The sequence below is a fragment of the Bombyx mori genome, chromosome 4, assembly GCF_030269925.1.
Source record: "Bombyx mori chromosome 4, ASM3026992v2".
Taxonomy (NCBI): Eukaryota; Metazoa; Arthropoda; class Insecta; order Lepidoptera; family Bombycidae; genus Bombyx; species Bombyx mori.
The window spans coordinates 11,439,407-11,462,758 of NC_085110.1; the positions used below are offsets into that span (position 1 = coordinate 11,439,407).

The 23,352-nt window shown below is 36.9% G+C and overlaps 4 protein-coding genes across 4 annotated transcripts; 2 read left to right on the forward strand and 2 right to left on the reverse strand.

The window, feature by feature from the left end:
* The first annotated feature begins 30 nt into the window (after positions 1-30).
* On the forward strand, positions 31-9,075 carry LOC100101173 (S-adenosyl-L-homocysteine hydrolase). The gene is given in 4 exon segments (NM_001099801.1): positions 31-235; positions 523-713; positions 7,029-7,181; positions 7,998-9,075. Coding segments are annotated over 4 exon segments (1,293 nt in total). The 5' UTR covers positions 31-213; the 3' UTR covers positions 8,925-9,075.
* A 989-nt stretch (positions 9,076-10,064) lies between these two features.
* Positions 10,065-10,865, reverse strand: LOC101744730 (succinate dehydrogenase assembly factor 4, mitochondrial). The gene is made up of 2 exons (XM_004933612.5): positions 10,726-10,865; positions 10,065-10,655 (listed from the first exon to the last, which is right to left on the reverse strand). Exons 1-2 carry the CDS (start codon positions 10,769-10,771, stop codon positions 10,360-10,362), a joined length of 342 nt encoding a protein of 113 aa, XP_004933669.1. The 5' UTR covers positions 10,772-10,865; the 3' UTR covers positions 10,065-10,359.
* A 4,313-nt stretch (positions 10,866-15,178) lies between these two features.
* On the forward strand, positions 15,179-16,872 carry LOC692885 (interphase cyctoplasmic foci protein 45). The gene is given in 2 exon segments (NM_001046729.2): positions 15,179-15,822; positions 16,395-16,872. Coding segments are annotated over 2 exon segments (906 nt in total). The 5' UTR covers positions 15,179-15,234; the 3' UTR covers positions 16,713-16,872.
* A 2,030-nt stretch (positions 16,873-18,902) lies between these two features.
* Positions 18,903-22,170, reverse strand: LOC732966 (H+ transporting ATPase V0 subunit D). The gene is given in 4 exon segments (NM_001046964.1): positions 18,903-19,915; positions 20,178-20,432; positions 20,646-21,154; positions 21,941-22,170. Coding segments are annotated over 4 exon segments (1,047 nt in total). The 5' UTR covers positions 22,062-22,170; the 3' UTR covers positions 18,903-19,753.
* Positions 22,171-23,352: the final 1,182 nt, after the last annotated feature.

Sequence of the window (23,352 nt, forward strand, 5' to 3'; positions counted from 1 at the left end):
CGTTCATTGGAATGAATCATTTACAGGCTACACAAGTCTACTCGCTACATTACTGATCTGTAACTTACTCTTCTAAAATACGCAGCGTTCTGTGCACGCGAACGCGTTCTACAATATCAAGTCCCAATTTATTTCCGGTATTTTAATAAAAATAACCTCAAAAGAAAACAGCAAGTGAATTTACCGTAGGTATATCAAACTTTGTACTACAAAATGAAGCCTCCTTACAAAATCGGTAAGTTTGATTTAAATATAATTCTAAATTTGCTTTCACGAGAGTAAAATTTAATTATCTTTGAAATATGTACCTACATGTGATTTTATTATTAACCAATATTTTAACAACGTAGAAAAATATGTCTAACATTGAGCTTGAATAGCAAATAAGATTTTTTGTTAAAAATGTATTGAATTTGTACGTATTTAAATATACAATACGTCTTTTATAAGAAGGCACTCGTCGCATAATATAGTGCTCTTGCAAGGTTCGATTTCGTGAAGTTTACCATATATACATTTTAGCTGACGAGAAATTGGCTGAATGGGGCCGAAAAGAAATTATGTTAGCAGAGAAAGAAATGCCAGGCCTTATGGCATGTCGTCGGAAATATGCTCCAGCTAAAATACTCAAAGGTGCCAGAATAGCCGGCAGCTTACACATGACAGTACAAACAGCGGTTCTTATTGAGACTTTAATAGAATTGGGAGCAGAGGTGAGAAATCAAACATTCAATCATAATTTTTTATTTCGAAGTTACCAAACGCATGCTTTGACTAAAAGCAGGTTCGAATGTTTTTTTTTTATTGCTTAGATGGGTAGACGAGCTCACAGCCCACCTGGTGTGAAGTGGTTACTGGAGCCCATAGACATCTACAACGTAAATGCACCACCCACTTTGAGATATAAGTTCTAAGGTCATAAGTCTATAGTTACAACGGCTACTCCACCCTTCAAACCGAAACGCATTACTGCTTCACGGCAGAAATAGGCGGGGTGGTGGTACCTACCTGTGCGGACTTACAAGAGGTCCTACCACCAGTAATTTGATTGATTTGGTTTGATTTTTATTACACGATATTATTCCTTCACCGTGGAAGTCAATCGTGAACACTTGTTAAGTACGCATTTCATTAGAAAAATTGGTTCGAACACCGTTGCATCACTCGATACGAATGCACCAGACGTCTTATCCTTTATGAAAAACATTATGCATAGAAAAATGTGGCATTTGTTAATCAAATGAAAAAAATCAATTATTTTCATTCCGTATCATACTATAAAGATGGTTTCGTCATATTAATCATGTAGTTGACATTTATCATTATGAACCTTACTTATCAACAAGTACAAATAGAAGTCTTTGCTTATCAATAATTATTCATGATGTAACATATTCATCATTTTGTAATTTATGTATATTGTAATAATAGTTGTGACATATTTTTTGTTATTACAATTGATCTTAGAGCTTTGGCTTGAATGGAGTACTGCTCCCATCTCTGGCCTGCTACATCCAAGTTTCTGCTAGTTCCAATTGGTAGACATAGACATAAAATAAGACAGTTTCGATAGTCAAACACTGATTCCATTTGACTTCATTTTTAAATTTTGGGACTACAAATAGACTTATGCTCTCTATATTTTTTCCATATGTTTTAGGGGGAGTTCTCTTTGTGATTACCTGAATTGATTGTCCTTTCCTTTTAAGTGTGCAATCATTTGACAACTTAAACCATACCTTCAATCAATCAATGTTGCCTTAGATAAGAGCCAATACTAGATAGCATATCTCATTTCCTCATAAAACACTTTTAACATTTGATTACACCAGTGATATATCTATATGATAAAAACTGTCAGGCAACCAAATTTAAGATTAAAATTATTACTGTCTCATAATCATATAAATAAATATTATAATCTAATCTAGTGCTTACACAAATTCATTAATTTGTGGAAATTATAAAATATAGATTGTGAATTACTTTATATTAATAATTGGATGTCTTTAAGGAATATACATAAAAGAAAACTCTTAATGTACAACTTCTGGTTTAAGAAACAATAACTAAAAGAGAGTTTTTACCTATGCAGTTAGAAAAATAACGTTAAATACTTTTGAAAAAAACCAACTACACCGGAAGCCTAGAGCAAGCAAGGGTTCTGTCATTCTTTTCTTTAAAATGGGGGACCGTGCCCTGCTCAAGAACTACAGGCCTATTGCACTTCTTAGCCATATTTATAAGCTGTTCTCGAGAGTCCTTACAAATCGCTCGGCCTATAGACTTGACGAGTTCCAACCTCCGGAGCAGGCTGGGTTTCGCAAAGGCTACAGTATGGTAGACCACATGCACACGCTGAGACAGGTTATTCAGAAGACTGTAGAATACAATCGTCTTCTGTGTCTCGCGTTTGTGGACTACGAAAAAGCCTTCGACTCCCTCGAAACTTGAGCTATTCTGGAATCCATACAGGGATGCCTAGTCAATTATCGGTACGTTGAGGTGTTGGAAGAGTTTATATAAAGCCGCTAAAATGACAGTCCAGATCCAAAACTAGCAGACAAACCCGATTGAGCTTCACCGAGGGGTGCGACAGGGTGACGTTATATCGCCAAAATTGTTCACTGCTGCTCTCGAGGATGTCTTCAAGACTCTGGACTGGAGTAAGCTGCGCTGCGATCAATGGCGAGTATCTCTCACACCTCCGAATGGCAGAGTCGCTGGAGGATCTCAGCTGTATGCTGGGTGAGCTCAACGTCGCGTCACGACGTGTTGGTCTGGGTATGAATCTGGACAAAACTAAGGACATGTTCAGCGACCATATAATTCCTGGACCGGTAATAGTCCCAATCTGCGGTACTCGAAGCTATGTCATGCCAAATTGTTCAGCTAGGCAGGGCCAACTTTGAGAAGGAAGCTGATAGGCGCATACAGTTGGGATGGGCTGCGTATGGAAAACTCCGTCATATCTTGAACTCAGCAATCCCGCAATGCCTAAAGAAAAAAGTCTTCTGAAACGTGGACATTGACCGTAGGTCTGGTCCGTAAGTTCAAAGTCGCTCAGCGTGATATGGAAAAGTGTATGCTCGGAGTTTCTTTGATGGATCGAGTCAGAAATGAAGAAATCCGTCAAAGAACCAAAGTAACCGTCTTAGCCCTAAAGATTAGCAAGCTGAAATGGCTATGGGCCGGACGTACGTGTCGCAAAACCAATGGCCGATGGAGCAGACGTGTTCTGGACTGGAGACCACGTACCGGTAAGCGCAGCATGGGCGTCCCCTTGCCCGTTGAACCGATGACTTTCGGCGATATGCTGGGAAAGATTGGATGCGGAAGGCAAAGAACCGTTCATTGTGGCGGACTATGGGAGGGGCCTACATCTAGCAGTGGAGAGATACAGGCTGATGATGATGATGATGAAATACATTTGTATCGAGCAATGCGCTTGTGCCAGTGTTCGAAACCCTGCAAGCTATCAAATGTTCCAATGAAATACATAGTTAACACATGCTTACAAATGATTTTAATGATCAAGGAATAACATCGTGTAGTAAATCAAAAATTATAATTTGCTTGTAATGTCTCATGGTGAGTAGCGGCATTTAAGTTGTGGGTATCTATGTGTTCTGGTAACTACTTAACACCAGGCTGGCCGTGAGCTCGTCCACCCATATAAGTGATACAAAACTTAAAGAAATAGACACAGATATTGAAAGTGAAAGGGAAATCAAATGGAAGAACCATAATTGGATTTCTTTGTGTAGCGTTTATCGCCAGTAAACTGACGCTAACTTCATTAAAAAGCTTCATCCGATGATGATAATTTACATATTAATAAACTAAGATATGGAACACATTGTCTTGAAATGATCAAAATATTTCAAGTGTAATGTATACTTTTACTGGGACCGTTTTTTAAGACTACGGAATCGTACGTGAAGTCTGAACGTTCTTCGACATGACTGTTGGTAGAGTATTTTGCAAGCGCGCATGGGTGGGTACCATCATCCTACATATTTCTACTACGAAGCAATCATACGGCATATTTAAAGATGCAAATGTTGCCGTTTACATGAGGTATTCATAGTATTGTGAGCTATGGGCTTCAATAACCTAACATAGGTAGGCTATAAAGGCGTCTGCTAATATTGGGTCATAAAAAGTAAACAAAACCTAACCGATCTTTCTGTATTTATTCATCCTTATCTACGACAGTAACCTTTGATCGGTGCTGGTTGTTTATTATACATGCATACTGTAAGCATTTACGTTCTCAAAAGATGGAATTATTTTGTGCTATCTGTTACTTTAGTTACTTTGTAATGCTAATGGGGTTATTTTGCTAACAATACATTTACCTCATGTTTAGTAGTAACTTACGAGAAAAGTATCATTAAATTACAATTTATATTAACACTTTAACTTTAGAAGAACAGATCTCACTATATATATTATTATATTATATTTAACTACTAACTAATGTAATAAATACATATAATCGTCTACGTACGACTGCTGGGGTCATACCTGAAGGGAAGATCCTTCCTTGTCGCGATCGAGGGCGTCAAGTTGTCGGTGCGCCCAGTTACGGCCGGGGTTCCTCAGGGAAGCGTTCTGGCACCACTCTACCCTCTTTGTACCAACGACATTGACGCTGCCCTCGAGCGTGGGAAGCAGACGTGAAGTTGGCGCTGTTTGCCGACGACAGCGCTTACTTCGCATCATCCAACTTCCCCTCTGCGACCATCTCGAGGATGTAGAAGTTATTGGACTTACTGCCCCAGTGGCTGGACCGATGAAGAGTCGCGATCAACGTGGGGAAGACCGTGGCAATCCTCTTCGGTCCGGTCCGTACAAGAGTTGTCCCGGGACAGCTCAGTCTCCGTGGCGTCAATGTCGAGTTTGGATCCAGCGTCCGGTACCTGGGGGTTAATATCGACCGGAGTTGAGTCAGAAATGACGTAATAGCCCGGGATCTTGCTCCTAGTCTTTACGAGCGGGCTGATGGTGGATCCCACGAGCATCTCCACAATATAGCTCCTTTGCACGCCAGACCACCTGATGGTCGGGCACTACCAAGGGAGTTACTGGAACCCTCTACTATGGCAAGATAGTCTGCTTAACCGGACTGATATGGGAGTGCTCATAACGAGTGCCCCCATGGGACTGAACTGTCCACACTCGTTATTCCCCCACATTGTTGGGGCGCCCCCTTACCCCCAATGTGGGCCACCCCCACCCCCATGGGTTGACCACTCCCCCGTCAGGGGAGTATTTTTTGGTCGGTCCCTCCCCGCCTCGGTCTTCCCCCTATCCAGCGTTCGTTTTTGCTGACTGTTGTTTGCTTTGTATATAATATACAGTTAGTTGTAAGTAGTTATAGATAGGAAGGAGCCCGCTGCCGGCCGTAAACAAGCCATCTTATCACTACATAGTATAAAACAAAGTCGCTTTCTCTGTCCCTATGTATGCTTAAATCTTTAAAACCACGCAACGGATTTTGATACAGTTTTTAATAGATAGAGTGATTGAAGAAGAAGGTTTATATGTATAATAACATCCATTAAATAGGGGAGAAATCAATAATAAATTACAGTTTCCGAAGCGAAGCGAGGGCGGGTCGCTAGTTATATATATATGTAATACATATGTCGTTATGAGTGTGCCCAGCACGCTACGGACAGACCTCACCCCTGCCCTGAAGGCGGGGAGTTCATTCCCGGGCAGATGGGTTTGCCCCGAAACCCGCCCCGGCTTGCCCCCGAGTACGACGACGCTTTTTCTTCTATTGCAAAGTGAAGCTGGCGCGTAAGGCAAAATCCACGATTCTGTATTCTTTTTGCATCCATTCTTGAACAAAATCAGTTCAAATTCAAAACTCCTATGTGTCCTTAATTTTCATTCTCTTTATTTTATGATAACACGTAGGTTTCTTTTACAAAACTAATGTAAACATTTTCGGTCAGTATTCAAATTTAAATGAAAAAAAAAATACCCCAGTAGTGAAATAACGCAAAAAAAATGATAAGATACACATTTCGTTCTATTAAAAACAGTCCATTTATACAATAATAAAATTTGTTCAGATATTGATTATTTATCAAGTAACTGAACTCTGCGTTCATCTAAATAACTATAAGTAAATATATTGAACCATGAACAATATTTTTTATAAAAACAAAGTTCTTATGTCTAAGGAGTCATTTGGAAGGCAAAGCCAAGTTGGCGTCAAAATGCTGGGAGTCCTCAACAGAGCGAAGCGGTACTTCACGCCTGGACAAAGGCTTTTGCTTTATAAAGCACAAGTCCGGCCTCGCTTGGAGTACTGCTCCCATCTCTGGGCCGGGGCTCCCAAATACCAGCTTCTTCCATTTGACTCCATACAGAGGGGGGCCGTTCGGATTGTCGATAATCCCATTCTCACGGATCGTTTGGAACCTCTGGGTCTGCGGAGGGACTTCGGTTCCCTCTGTATTCTGTACCGTATGTTCCATGGGGAGTGCTCTGAGGAATTGTTCGAGATGATTCTTTTTACTACATGCATATGAATATATATACGGTACATTCACCAAAATAACATTTTTTACAAGTTTTGTCTGTCTGTCTGTCTGTTTGTTCCGGCTAATCTCTGGAACGGCTGGACCGATTTTGACGGGACTTTCACTGATAGGTAGCTGATGATATAAGGAGTAACTTAGGCTACTTTTTTTGAAGAGTCGTTCTTGGTTCATTTTGGAATTAAAGTCGAAATCCAAAACAAATCGAATTGGGATTCTTTAATTCTAAAAATGCCATATGTTTAAGTGCTTACTTAATAAGTGCGTAATGTATAAGTGCTTAGAAGAAGGTTGGGTGGAATTGCGCGTTACTGTCTTTTATGGTAGCTGTAAATACTGTTATTATGTGACGCAAAATTGTCATAATTTTTAGATTTATGTAATATATACATTGTAATTTTAAAACTATTAATAAATGAAAATATTGATTTTTTTTTATTGAATTACGAGAAATATCTATTATTTTAGGTACAATGGTCCAGCAGTAACATTTATAGTACACAAGACGAGGCCGCAGCTGCACTGGTTGCCGTAGGAATACCCATCTATGCCTGGAAGGGAGAAACTGATGACGAGTATATTTGGTGTATTGAACAAACATTGATCTTCCCTGATGGAAAGGTAATAATTTATGCTAGTTTAGGAAAAAAGTCCACAATAATACTATTAATTAGATATAACACCCCTATAAATTTGAGATCAACAATATAAACTAATATTAATGGAAGGTTTTGGTGAACCAGGATATTGTGCAATTTGATTTTATACAAGGTTCAGGACAACATTTACCTTTAGTGGCGGTTTCCACAATCAAAATACATACAAGGGTTCAAAGAATATCGTTACGTATTCCTCTATTGTTCTCTACTACTGTTCTCTAATCTAAACGTGCTTTAATTACTGAATCGTGTGTCACACTTCGCGCTCTTTAGCGTAGTTTTAGTGATGCCCGCCCGTTCGCGTCTATATCCACCCCATCAACGGCTCTAGAATGCAATCGAATGTACATCAGGGAACAGATATGCTGGATCAGCACTTTCACTCGCTGGAAAGAGAGGCATCATCCGTCGCGACCCAGTCCCCGATCATATCTCCAGTACGGACCGCTGATGTTGACCCTTTCCGACCCTGATAATATATGATAGGCCTGCGATTTAAAGTGTGCTACGTCGAGTCCGTTTTAACTACTGACGACGAGTGTTATTCATGCGATTTTCGCGAGTATTATCCTTAGACCAGTGTTTCGTTTTTGTAACAAATAACATAGGAAAAGCACTCAGTCATAATCGACACTCGACATTAAAGGGCCAAAGGTGTAATATTTATATTATGGTTTGCCCTGCTGTTTCATTCCGGATATCCCTAAAATCTAAACTGATCTCAAGATATCTTTCTGCGAAATAATAGTCATTTATTTAATATAAATTTTTGTTCCAGCCTCTCAATATGATCTTGGATGATGGGGGTGACTTAACAAACTTAGTCCACACTAAGTACCCCGATCTTTTAAAAGACGTAAAAGGTATCACTGAAGAAACTACAACCGGGGTACATAATTTGTATAAAATGTTCCGAGAAGGACTTTTAAAAGTTCCTGCAATCAACGTTAACGATTCAGTAACAAAAAGCAAATTCGACAACTTGTATGGATGTAGGGAGTCTTTGCTCGACGGAATCAAAAGGGCAACAGACATAATGATTGCCGGGAAAGTTTGTGTAGTGGCAGGTTATGGTGACGTTGGAAAAGGATGCGCCCAAGCGTTCAAAGGTTTTGGCGGTAGAGTGATCGTTACCGAAATCGATCCCATCAACGCACTTCAGGCCGCAATGGAAGGTTTTCAAGTGACTACTATGGAGGAAGCCGCTGAAGTGGGTCAAATCTTTGTCACCACGACGGGAAATATTGACATTATATGCAAAGAACATCTTCTTAGAATGAAGGACGATGCAATTGTGTGCAACATTGGTCACTTTGATTGCGAAATTGATGTTGCATGGCTAGATAACAACGCAAAAAAAGTTAACATCAAACAACATGTTGATCGTTATGAATTAGAAAATGGTAACCATATTATTGTTCTTGCTGCAGGAAGACTGGTTAATTTAGGTTGCGCAACCGGCCATTCCTCTTTTGTAATGTCTAATTCATTCACAAATCAAGTTCTAGCTCAGATAGAGCTGTGGACCAAAGCAGACACATATCCAATAGGTGTCCACACACTACCTAAGAAACTTGACGAGGAAGTAGCTGCCTTGCATTTGGATCACCTTGGTGTAAAACTGACGAAGTTAACACCTAAACAAGCCAAATACATTGGTGTCTCTCGAGAAGGACCTTACAAGCCAGATCATTACAGATATTAACTTGCTGCTAATCTATGTATGTACTTTTAAACGTAAAGGAAGAAAAAAAATCATACTTAATTAAAAACAACTTGATTCAGTTTATTTTAAAAAATGTAATTGATCGAACGGGTTTTATACTTAATGGAAACAAATAAATAATTTCATGGAATAATCGATTTTTTATTCCTTATGAAAGGGTCACAACATGAGGAATGTCACACAGGTCTTCCATCAATATCTCCCATTACACTTTGGACAGCGACAGCAGTCCAAATGTTTTTCATAATTTAACAGCTTACACACCATTAAAAGTTACACTATGCAGGTTTTATCACATTTTTTCCATTTTATGATAACTATCGCTGCATTAGATAAATTTCGTTTGACATTCAAATTTAGCAATTTTGTGGCAAAAAACAAGCAAGCTGGAAGTGGCTGCTTTAAATTTGCGTACTAAGCTAAGAGCGAATCTGTAGATTACTGCTATTTGTAATATTGTTACGAGCTGGGTACAAATTGGTCTAAGAGGCTAGACAACATACAGCTGCTGTCGCTCTAAACTCGTCATTGTCATTTCGGATCCTCCTATCCACTTTCCCATTCTCGGTTAGATTTGGAGGTGTAACTTGATCAGCTGAGCTTCTTGCTGAATCTTTTTAGTCGATCGTGATTCGAATCGCGAAAATTTTGAAGTCGTCGTGGCCTAACGGATATGACGTCCGGTGCATTCGTGGTGAACGATGCGAATCTCAGGCGGGTCGGCGGGCGTAAATTTTTCTAATGAAATACGTAATCCACAAACGTTCATGATTGACTTCCACGGTGAAGGAATAACATTGTGTAATAAAAATGAAACCCACAAAATTATTATATAATTTGCGTAATTACTGGTGGTAGGAGCTCTTGCGAGTCCTTCAATATTCAAGGTAACATTTTAATGTAAAAATGCTTGTTGCTCAACTCAAGAAAAATGTATTGTGGTTCAATGGACAGGAAAACCAACTACATGCCAAGGCTCAAATCTCACAAGCAGGTAGTACTAAATGAAATAGTTCATGTTGACAAATGACTCAACAAAGAAACTTAAATGGTTTAAAGTATGTTTGAAATGTCTTGCGTTTTATCTGTCCAATCCCTCAAAAACAAAACTACACAAAATTGTAATTAAAAAATAAAATCTAATTATTTAATACAAAATCAACCATAAACATTACAGCATTTAGCAGCATGGTAAATTTAATTATAATAAATTCTAACTTTATATATTAAAAAAAAACATATAATTGAGAACCTTCTCAACAGGTTATTTTTGTACTATCCAATATTTTCTACTCTATTACACAATGAAAGAAAGAAATGGAACCAAAGTTAATCTAACTTTTATAACTATGTTAAGTTTCTGTGTAACTCAAGAACTTAGGGATAATAGCAAGAACAAAGCATAATTTTGAATTTAGAAATCAGATACTCTTCCTTTTCTTTCCCAATCACCATATCTGGTTGGTTCAGGCCCTTTGGGACCACCAACTTCACCAGTGTTGGGGTTAGTATTGTTGGGCCAAGGAGGCAAAGCATCTTCCTTGGAATTTGAAGTTTGTTCACCAAGATCAGTGATTGATGTAGTTTCTCTCAATTTTTTTCTAAACTCAGATAATCGTTTTGACTCAGGTTTTTTTACACTTTCATTTTCTTTTTCGATCGGTGGCTGTTGTGAGTAATAATGACTTAAACATATCCTTGCATTATTCACTGTAAAATTATAAAATAATTTATTTCATTTAAGAATACACTTTTTATTCTAAGAAATTAAAAGGCTCACATTTTAAGGCCTTATTTCTTAACTTTCTAATAGCGTTCCACAACATGATATTAGTATTTGAAACGAAATTTGGCGATAATATTTATGTGTATAATCTATGTTGACGATCATAGACTATACACTTTTGGCGATTATTTTCCAATATTTTCATATATTTTAAAAAAGATTTTATGACCTGGTAACTAAGACCTTTAGGTCAAGTCTTATTTTAATTTTAATGATACGTAACTTTTTTATATGAAAATGATGGAAAGGAATTTAATGAAGTTGATTTTTATGAAACATGGCATGAAATGAAATGAAATGAGATGAGATGTTATGGGATGAAGTATAATCTCAGTAAAATGGTGGTCATTTACTGAAACTTTTTCAGTGGACTTTTTGGAAGATCCCGAGAAGTTACGTTCAGCGGCTTTGTTTCATTTTCCCACATTTGTGCACTTTCACAGATACTAAACAGTTAATAAACCACCGTCATTACATATTTTAAACTTGAAGAAATACTAATTAGACAAAATAAAACAAATCACACAACTTCAGTCCTCGCGTTCCCGCGAAAAAGTCCCAATATTTTCAATTTTAAATTACTAGTGGTGTGATAGTGAAGGACAAATGAATAACATGTTTACCGAATATGGTTTTAAGCACTACAGAGAAAGCGTAGCATACTATTACAAAAACAGTGGAAAAACTGAGCTCCGAAATATTTTTTCTTTGGCGTTTAAAGACATTAAGTCGTCGTAACCTAAAGGATAAGACGTCCGCTGCATTCGTATTGAGCAATGCATCGGTGTTCGAATCCCAGGGGGGTACTTACCAATTTTTCTAATGAAATTCCGTAAAACGGGGTGGATGTCATTAGGGATTGAGAGGTGAATGGGGAAAAAACCAGGAAAATCTTTCGGCGATCAATGTTAGTTTTAAATTCGTTGCAAAATCTTCCATTTTTTGCAGTGTATAGAACGTTGAAAGTTCACAAAGCAACTCTGAATATGCATGACAATACTTAATTAATACTTAACTTAAAGACAATACTTAATCTTACTGGCGGTAGGACTTCTTATGAGTCCGCACGGGTGGGTACCACCGCCCTGCCTATTTATGCCGTGAGGCAGTAATGCGTTTCGGCAGCCGTTGTAGCTATACTAAGACCTTAGAACTTATACGTCAAGGTGGGTGGCGCATTTACGTTATATGTAGAGATTCTCCAGTGCTTTGGGTATGGACTACAATATAATGATACATGACGCAAAATTCAGACTATTAGAAAAAACAAGAATGTTTTGGTTTACTTACACTGGTGGTATGGCCTTGAGGGCCTCGCAGGGCCACCAACCCGTAAATTTCTGCCGTGAAGCATTAATGCGCTCCGGTTCGAGTTGCGGCAGTCGTTGTACTATAGAACTAAGACTTACCCCCTGGCCACAGCCAAAAGCGGTGCGAATTGCGGGGCGTCGTGAGGCGCGGCAAGCGGGAGCGGCGAAAACAAATGGTAGACACCCTATGAAGTATGCCACAGCTACCGGCGACGCGACTTGCGGCGCGGCAAGAGGCGCGTGACATTCGGCGGCGACGAGCTGCGCGATGTGCGAGTGAAACAAATGTACTAGCCAATATTGAGGCGGCCACAGTTCAGAGCGGCGAGCGCGGCTGTGTCGGTGGACGCACTGAGGCATCGCGCGACCGAAACAAATCATTTTGTTTTTACCGCGCGTTGAACTAATAAAATATAATGGATGTGGAACTATTCATTAGTATATAATATTGCCATAAAAAATGTGGGACGAAATAAAACAACAATACGAGGGCGGCACTGAAAATTTCGGGAATTAACGAAGTGACACAATATTACTATTTAAAAATGTATTTATTGCTTTTCGAAGTATTCTCCGCGAAATTTGACACATTTTTCCATACGATGGAACCAATCATTGAAGCAACCATTCCATTCGGAAGTTGGGGTCTCCAAAATGGCCGTTTTGTAGGCGTCCACAGCTTCTTCAGGTGATGAAAATCTCTGTCCACGCAATTTATTCTTTATTTTAGGGAAAGTATAGAAATCATTAGGGCTTAGGTCGGGGCTTTACGGCGGATGGTCTAATAATTCTATGTTTTCTTGCTCTAAAAACTCTTTTGTTCTGTGCGCGGTGTGAGAACTCGCATTGTCGTGATGGAGGATGATGCGGCGGTTGCAGTTCTCTTTACGGAGTTCAGAAACGACTTGTGGCAAACAAATGCTAGCATACCATTCTGCATTAACCGTTCTTTGTCCCTCAAGAGGAATAGTCGTAACATGGCCGGTTTTGGAGACAAACGTGGCCACCATTTTTTTTGCAACACTCCGTGAACGAACAATTTTTGTTGGCTTTAACTCATTTTCGAACACCCAAACTCGTGACTGGTTTTTTGTTTTGGGTTCGTACGCGTATATCCAGGATTCGTCACCTGATACAATGTTGTATACAGCATTTGAGGATCCTGCGTGGAATCTTTCGAGAGTTCTGACGCACCAAGTAACGCGAGCCGCTTTTTGCTCTTCACAGAGCGAATGCGGTATCCATCGGGAAAACAACTTTTTTACACCTAATTGTTCATGCAAGATTATTTGTATTTGACTCATGCCAATGTCTAAAGTTGCCTGAATTTCGCGGTATGTCACATGTCGATCTTCCTCAATCAGCTTACGCACAGCATCAACGTTTTCTTGGGTGACTGCAGTTTTTGGATGACCTTGACGGGGATCATCACTGAGCTTGACACGTCCACGTTGAAACTCAGCAAACCAGCGATAAATTGTGGTTTTGGATGGGGCTTCATCACCAAATGCAGAAATCATCCGGTCAACACACTGTTTTTGTGTTAAACGACTTCGAAAGTCATAATAAATCATCGCTCTTGAATTTTCTCGAGTCAATTCCATTTTCTCAACGACTAAACAAGTTTGACAAAACCTCGTGACAAGACCGAGAATCTTTTTTTAAATAAATAAATGGTATTCGATTTTTAAAACCAAGGAGTTTTCAATTAAAAAGATTTTAATATGACAGGAACAGTGGAAATATTCCATTCCCGATACTTTTAGTGCAGCCCTCGTAAGCACTGTGTACAATACCAACACGCGACACCACGAAATACTAGCAATTTCTGAAAACAGTTAGCTAGCAGCAGTGGAATTGTATGGTTATGTTCTATGGATTTAATAAATAATGAGTCAGATGAAGGCTTTGAAGAAGATTTGATGCAAATTTTGGATACATAAATGATACTTAAACGACGACGAATTTCTCCCCATACATTATTTCTTATTGTATGATCCCTGTATATAGATAAATTCATGTCATATAGAACAGGATATCCTTTTACCAACTCAATCAAATGTTCGTCGGTCATTTCAAATGCTAAGCAATAAACGTGCAATAAGTAATATAAAATTGGCATAAATTCTGTTAGAGAGTTTGAAGAATAGGGATGGGGTCAAAGAATGCTTATATGCTCAGTGACAGTTCTCGAACGGCTGACGCGTAAGCAAGACGGGTCGTCGCACCCCCTTACGGGGGCACGAAACAGGCCTCGGGGCGAATCCCACTCACTGCCCGGGCAGAAGCTCCCTGCCATGAAAAGCAGGGAGGACTGAGAGGGGGGTTCGTATGCGTGTTCGGCGCACTCCAACGACATGTATACTTAAACTTAATACGAGGGCTTGAGTAGTCCACGGGATGACGCCCGGCGGCAAGGTCCCTCCGGCGTCTTGTTGTCCTCTGCATTATGTTTCTTTTTTTCTCCCCTTATAACGAAACTTACAAGCTCTACTCATCTAAGTTCATCGGAACGAATCACTACTCACGGATTTCAAAGTAGTGTAGGTATTATCTATGGCTTCACCACCAGTTTACACTAAGTGACTTTTTGGCGGGAACGCGAGGAGTGAACTTGTGTGATTTGTTTTATTTTGTCTATTTAGTGTTTCTTCAGATTTAAATGTGTAATAACGGTGGTTTATTAACTGTTTAATATCTGTGACAGTGCAACAAATATAGGAAAATGAAACAAAGCCGCCAGACGTAACTTTTCGGGATCCTCCAAAAAGTCCACTGAAAAAATCTCAGTAATTGACCACCATTTTACTGAGATTATCTTTCATCCCATATCATCTCATCACATTTAATTTCATTTCATCCCATCCCAGTTGATTAATATCTCAAATTAATCATCTTCATTTCATTTCACTTCATATTATCATTTTCCATAAAAATATCTCATATTATATCATCTCATCTCATTTCATTTCAGTATCATATTTCATAAAATAAAAAAAATATATAAAAGATTAGGCTGTATGGTACGATATCTATGCCTTTCCGTTTGAAAAAATAAGACTACTACTACCTATCATAGATTATACACTTATTTGCTACCTTTATTAATTATGTTCATAGATTAAACACTTTCTAGGTTACCATAATGGCAAATAATCATTTGTTTTGAAAATACAGTAAAGCTTTTACTTAAATGTGGAAATTAAAATCGACCAGGATTGTAAAACACTATTTATCCACAAATTTCCTAGTACTTAAAATGGCAAAGAGTTCCTTCGAATACGTAAAAAAATTTGAACATGATGATTCGTTGTTACCAAATACATGGATAGTTATAAGATTAGACGGTAAATGCTTTCATAAATTTGCAGACGACCACAACTTTACGAAGCCTAACGACTTGCGGGCTCTAAAATTGATGAACTATGCTGCATATACTGTTTTAAAAGAATATAGTGATATTTTGTTATCATTTGGGCAAAGTGATGAATATTCATTCGTACTTAGAAAAGACAGTTGTTTGTATAAACGGCGCTCAGCAAAACTATTAACAACAATAAATAGTAAATTTTCGTCATCGTATGTTTTCTACTGGAACAAATTCTTTGAACATCTGCCATTGAAATATCCCCCTTGTTTTGACGGGCGCATTGTTTTGTATCCTTGTGACGAAAATTTAATAGATTATATGAAGTGGAGACAGGCTGATGTACACATAAATAATTTATACAACACTACCTTCTGGACTTTAATTTTGAAGGGGCAGTTGACCCCTGTGCAGGTAAATCAATTTCAAATTTAAGATCAATTTATACTATATTTATTTGATTTTACAGAAGCTTTCGTTGTTGTTCTTTATGACATGCAATGAATAACTAATGTCAGAACTGCTTCCAATCTAAATTATAGGTGTATGGGTGGGGGGAACCTTTCTGAAAAAAATTATGATAAATAAATTGCAAAAAAATACATTTTTCTGAAGTTTTGGCACAATACTGATGAATCTTGATCTATGACTGGACATAGAATAAGCATAGGTTATTTAACATCCATTGTAATTATTTCATAAAATATAAGCTTACCTAAATGACCACTGATGTTTGATACATGTATGTGAATACTGTTTTCAGTATCTTACTTGTCTTAAACGATATGAGTTTATTGGACATTTTGTTTTGGTGTACAATCCTTTACAGCCTGTATAAAAGGGCTGACATCATAAACATCATGGTGTTACATTACTTCAGCCCATATACACAATATCATTAATACAAAAGGTTGAAAATTTGTCAATCTGTATCTTATATTAAGCTATAGCATCAGTGAAAGATTTACAGTAATGTTTCATTCTAGGCTGAGAAGCGTCTAAGTGGAACAGTGTCTGCTGATAAAAATGAAATCTTATTTCAAGAGTTTAACATGAACTATAACAATGAACCAGAAATATTCAAGAGGGGAACAATTCTATTGCGAAAGTCTATATTGCACAATAAAGTGAACAAATCTATCATTGTGGATGTTCATGATGATATGTTAAAGGATAAATTTTGGAAAGAAAACATATATATATTATCTGTAAAAAAATCTAAACAAAATTTAATGTATATAGGTCCTACAACAGAAATCATAGAAGATCAGTTAAGTAAATATGAAAGTCATTTAGAAGCTTGACATAACAATGACATCTATTTATTTTGAGGAACAGTTTAATACTATATTAAACTATAGCGTAATACTATATTAAACTGTTGAGTTATTTTAGATGTAAGATTTTAAATTTTGTATTTGATGTTAAACATCAGCTTTCCTAAAAAATAAGGCTACCAAACTTTTAGTGTCTTTTATTTATTACCATTATGGAAGTACAGGTATAATTCTAAAGTACTGGCTTTTTCCTTACTAATAGCTTGAAATAGTTAAACAGACTTAATGTCTTTAGACTGAGTCACGTTGACAACATGAGTGCAGCTGTCCACTGTAATCTAGGTTGAATTCTCAATTTTAATAAATGATAGATGTTCCAACCTTCAAACAAGTAATAACATTAACTTTTATCGTTAGAATTTCGCATACTGAATATGATTCGCACGAAAATGAAACGGTATCTTAAGGTGCACTTGGAACGGGGTGGCCTTATGGTCCATCTGGTGTAAAACAGTTATTAGCTTTCCCATCTTTAATGGCTTGATCACACGTACTGAGCAAACGGGCGAGACGTAAAATGTTTCTGGGCCGAGACGGCGCAGAAAGTGATGTAAGCGAGTAGCTGTTCACACGTGTTTTGAAATTAGCACAGTCAGTTTCAGTTTAGTGTGCTTAGTGCGAGTTTTATAACGTTCTCGATAGCGTAAAAGTTAGCTCATATTTGTATGGAATGGGGTCGTTTGTGTACGTTTGCCGGTAGGGGCGCTGTTCCAATTGTATACAAAATTGGCTTAACTTTTACGTTATCGAGAACGTTATGAAACTCGCACTAAGCACACAGTTCTATTGAGACTTTAATTCGGACACGATGGATCGTAAAATGATTATTAGAAATTATGCAAAGTTACTCATCCCACTATTAACAGAAGATGGGTAGACAAGCTCACAGCCCACCTGGTGTAAAGTGGTTTTTGGAGCCCATAGACATCTACAACGTACATGCGCCACCCGCCTTGAGATATAAGTTCTTAGGCCTTAGTATAGTTACCCCACCCTTCAAACCGAAAGCAAATCACAAAGCAGGTGGCGCATTTACGTAGTAGATGTCCATAGGCTCCAGTAACCACTTAATACCAGGTGGGCTGCGAGCTCGTCCACCCATATAAGCAATAATTTATTTTTATTGAAACACCTTGCCTTTTTTAATCTACTGATTCGCCGGTAGCCTACGGAATCATTTCTGGGCTGGTAGGTGACCTCACGGGTTCAACCTCACAATAATCCTAACAAGAACAGTGTTTCGCTGAAACTGCCTTTAATATTATTATATATAATTAATATATTAATATTAAAATATATATATATATATATAAAAATATTATTATCTATATCTATACTAATATTATAAAGAGGAAAGATTTGTTTGTTTGTTTGTTTCGAATAGGCTCCGAAACTACTGGACCGATTTGAAAAAATATTTTTCCATTAGATGCCGACATTGTCCCTAATGAACATAGGCTACTTTTTTAAATTTTTTTTTTTTTTTTGTTTCATGTTTGTTTTGATGTTTCCGAAGCGAAGCGAGGGCGGGTCGCTAGTATTATAATAAATGAGTCGACTAGTATCAAAGCCGGCAATGTGACTTTTGGACAATTATTGGTAAATCAGAAAAACGAATTATTGACATTGTATTCCATTGGCATTCACAAAACTCTTCTGAACGACATCTTAGATAAATAACAGGTTAAGTATTAACCTTTATTTAATGCAGGTTTTGAACCGTATTCTTTGAAGGAAACGATTATATTCAAATCAATCTGTATTGACATATCAATAACATTTTTTTGTCCAAATGCACAGATTGCCACCTTTGATAATAGACGACTCAAATGTATTAATAAAGATCTATGACCGGATCGGAATCACGACCCATGAAACGGCTGTGGGTTCTGTCTATAGTTTATGTTCCACGTCGAGTTCTATTTAAGTCTATGCATACAACTTATTTACTAGAATACACTTATTATTTAAGACATATAACGACAACTTAGTTTGCGCACTTAATATGTACGGTACATTTAATGGAAATTTAACATCCTAAATAATACATGGACAATAAAAAACACGGAATTTAACCGTAAAAGTAGTTTACATTCATAAATTTTCGTAGCCGCTGGTATCTATGGGGAAATAATATCTAAAAAGAAATACTCATTAACATTTCAACTAATAATTTATTTGGAAATAAGATACATAATTTTTATTACAAGTAATATTAATAACAGTGAATATAAAATTGCTGAATACTGGAAATTTCCAAAATACATACATACATACATGAAAATAGCACATGGTATGGAATGTAAAAACTTCCATGGATTAAATGTATACACCTTTAAATCATGAAATAAAAACTGTAATATTTTATTAATGTCAATTAAATGGTTGATTAATTTTATTACATTATAATTGTAAACTACCAGGAAATGATAAAATGTTTTAATCAAGAAATTCCAGCATTCATAAATTTTTTCAATACTTAAGCACATTTAACATGTTTTTATTATTCTAAAAATGTTTCAGAAGTATGTACTTAACTGAATAATTGATTATTCTATACATGACTATGTAATGCATATTAATTCAACCATAATAAGAATAGAATGGATATTGATACTATGAAGATTAATAGATAACATTAACAATGATTAACATATTTTTCTTTTAGTTTTAGCATTCAATTTGATGTTTTGTGATCTATTAGTGATTTTTATAATCTACTAGTGTGATTTTTTAAATCTGTTTTTACATTAAACTACAGACTGATGACATCATTCAAGTCTACTCTCATGTTGCCAAGCTTTTTTAAAATCCATTGCAACCTCAATTTTTAAATGTTTATTATCACCATGCACTGATATCAAATTTTTCTATTTCAATGTCTGGTGGCACTGAGTGGTGGCATGCTTGCTTGGTAGCCATGTTTATATGCAGCAATCAAAAAAGTAGTTATATGGTTCCCTACTATGTACAAGGAAAGAATACTACAAACATTATTTTATGAATAATTAGAAGATTGGAATGTAGTTGTCGATTTTGGCACGATGTTTCTGGGCCACGCATTCACTGATCCAAACAATGTTACGGCACTCCTGTTCCTTTAATTTCAGATAAGAATAGAAAACTCCAAAATGGAATTGTTGCAGGAAAGCATGAACATTAAGGCTTACCTGGAATAATAAATGTTTTTCATTAAATCGCAACACAAAAAGTAGCTGGTGTTGATGTGGCTTAATGATCTATTTTATATTTTTACAGTAAGTCAGTATTTTACTAAAAATCTATATGCTTGATGAATTTTATTAATTTTCTAACAGTATGCAACAATGTTGTATAAATATTAAATATTTACTAAGCACTATTCATGCATTATTAATTCAATACCCTTTGTGGGCTGCTGATGATGATTCATACTTTCCAAACACTAATTACCTCATGTTCAAAGAATTTGTCTTCCAAAGTTTTGTCTCCCACATTATTGCCAGCTCCTTCAAACAAAGCAGAATACTCAGCATAGTATTCAGCAACAGCCTTCACTTGTTCATAATCATCAGCACGAGCCAGTGCGGCAAGACCATCAGGGTTGAGTTTGCCACAACGGGGATACAATTTAGCACGGTCATCCTTGGACAGTTCAGTGCCAAATGAGTTGATTGTAATGATAATAGCACGGCGATCGGCTTCAAACTGAAAATTTTCATTCTCATAAACAAAATCTGTGTTTCATGAAACACAATTACATTTACTCCAGAACCTTTTATTACCATATTAAATATTTAGCTGTATAAATAAAACTATTAGTAGGTTAATTATGTTAAAATAGGGTAAAGGTGCTTGTGAGGTTATTTTGTTTTGTTACTAGTCTCATTCCTATCAAGATTTTCTTACACTATTACTTACAGCTAAGATTTCGCACATCACATCAGCAGTAGTTCCTCCGATTTGCTTACAGAAATCATAAAAAGCTTCCAAATACGCCTTGTATAGAGTGTTCCGGATAATCTCAATATTCATTTCATCCAAGTCTTGTTCGCTAATGCAATCCACAAAGAATGGCGCCAATGGTGTGTCCACCAACACAGCATTGTAAAGTTCAGCTGGTGTTGCAGCTACATGAATAGCTTCCATCTGCTCAAATGAGCCTAATGGATGGCACTTTGGAATTAACTCCGAGATAGGTCTCTGGTGCAATGTACCAGTAATCAACAAGATGATGTTATCAATCATATAGCTGTAGGTAATGAAATCCAAAAATGTTGACAGAGGCTCTACAGAGTGATTCCGAAGATGTTGGAATTCAATAACAAGCTTTTCACGAAGCTTGTCATCAATAGTAGATACAGACAGGGGGCTGGGCTCGTTGGCAAGGAAAGTGCCATAATCTGTACCCTGAAGATGGAGCTTTAGATCTATTAACATAAGATATTACATTGTATTAGACACATTATCTACAATGGATAATTACTAAAAAAAATTTATTGCCTTTATAAGCAGACGAGCATATGGCCCACCTGATGGAAAGTGATCACCATCGCTCATGGACGTCAGCAATGCCAAGGGCAGAGCCGAGCTGCTGCCTATCATGATTATTGAAATCATGATTATTTTTTTAGTATTTCATTAATTATATTTTAATTGTAAAATGCAACTATAGTTTTCATGAGTAGTAACTAAAAAAAAAGTATAGATTTAATAAGAGATATGGAATTTCAATAATTTGAAAATAATAATAGCTATTATTTAACAGCTATCTCATTTCGAACTAACTCCGATATTTGCTTAATTTAATATTACTTTGAAAAACAGCAGTGTCAAGGTTATTTTAAACTAGATATGAATAAATAAAACTGAGGAAGATACCAAAAAAATCTATTAATTTTATGAAGAACTATTTCAAAAAGAAAAATAATGACTAATGGGAATAGCTTTTTTATTGATGGTAGGACCACTTCTGAGTCCGCGCGGGTAGGTACCACCACCCTGCCTATTTCTGCCGCGAAGCAGTAATGCGTTTCGGTTTGTAGGGTGGGGCAGCCGTTGTAACAATACTTGAGACCTTAGAACTTATATCTCAAGGTGGGTGGCGCATCTACATTGTAGATGTCTATGGGCTCAAGTAACCAATTAACACCAGGTGGGCTGTAAACTCGTCCACCCATCTAAGCAATAAAAAATTAAATTAAAAAAAAACATACCTTCAAGTGTCTCACACTGCACCAAGTTCAAGTAGTCAGATTGTTTCAGAATACCACATTTGAAACCACGGCACAAGCCCTCCAAATACCCAGCATCAATATTAAATATGCAACCCTTCATTTTAATGATAATTTTAAGGGAAACAAGAAATAGTTTACGCCCGTTCAACTCGGAACCAAAACCTAGAGACGCTATTTCTTGATTTTACTTGTAATAATCAATCGGAAAGAAAATTGATCATATGATGTGAACATAGACAAAATTTACGTTTTGCTCATTTTTGTGCAATAGATTGGGAAATCATAGAGTCAGTAAAATAAAAAAATACGGATTCTATTAACCTTAAAAAGCAAAAACAGTACGAAAGAAAATATTATACTGAAAAAAAAAGCTGTGATGAGCGCAATGGTAATAAGTAGTCGTAGATTCGACTGCTACTTAGGGCAAACATTCCTACAATGAACAGGTTTGTTTTCTTTTTATATGAGATATTATTGCATTATGGAGGGTAGAACTAAGGAATACCATCTAGTATAATAAGAAGGGTCGGCTGAAAGGGAATCAGTTAATGTGGTGCCATAGTAGCTAGTGGAGAGATTTAAAAAAAAGCATCATAAGCTACCACACTTAGGCTCTGTTCCGATATGCAATCTAGCATACTTCCGTCTGCCTAAAACTGCTTCATATCGTTTCTATTTCCTACATTAGCGCTATTTTGATCAGTCTTCGAAGTATTTTGTTGCAGTTTACAGGTTTACTTTCACTATTTGTCCCCTAAACCAGATGATGCTTCTTACCTTTGCCTTATAATTTTTATCATTGTAATTTTATTGCTATGCAATTAATATTAGCTTTGTTAACAGTTTAGTATTTAGGAAAGTCCACAAACGTGGGAAACAGCTGAACGTGGCTTTTCAGATTCCCACCGAATGATCCAAATCAATTTCACTAAACAAACTTCCACTTCATTTTTACAGCTTCGTCTTTTTCTAAATGAATTCGGTGTACGGACCATGTTCCCTCTGTCAACGCCTGTCAAGTTGAAAAAAAACCTGTGGTCGCCCCTTAAAGTTAGTATGGTACCGTACATCTATAAATCATATAACGTAGTGATTACTTGCTCAGTGTCGTACATATACCGTAGAGGTAAGGAGAACCGTCTCATATGGGAGAAGCTTAAAAAAGTGTCTTACTTTCAGCACTAAATAACTGTTCAAAAATCCTCCAAAATGGCGCTAGCATAGGCACAGGGTACGATATTAATTGAGCAGTTGTTAACTGATTGAAGTATGTGCTGAGTTAAGAAATTAAATATATTTAATGATTAGAGTAGTTAGTGACAGTATAATATACAAGACCTCAAATGTTCACGTAGTCCAAGCTAATTTCGTCAATATAACCTAAAATTATT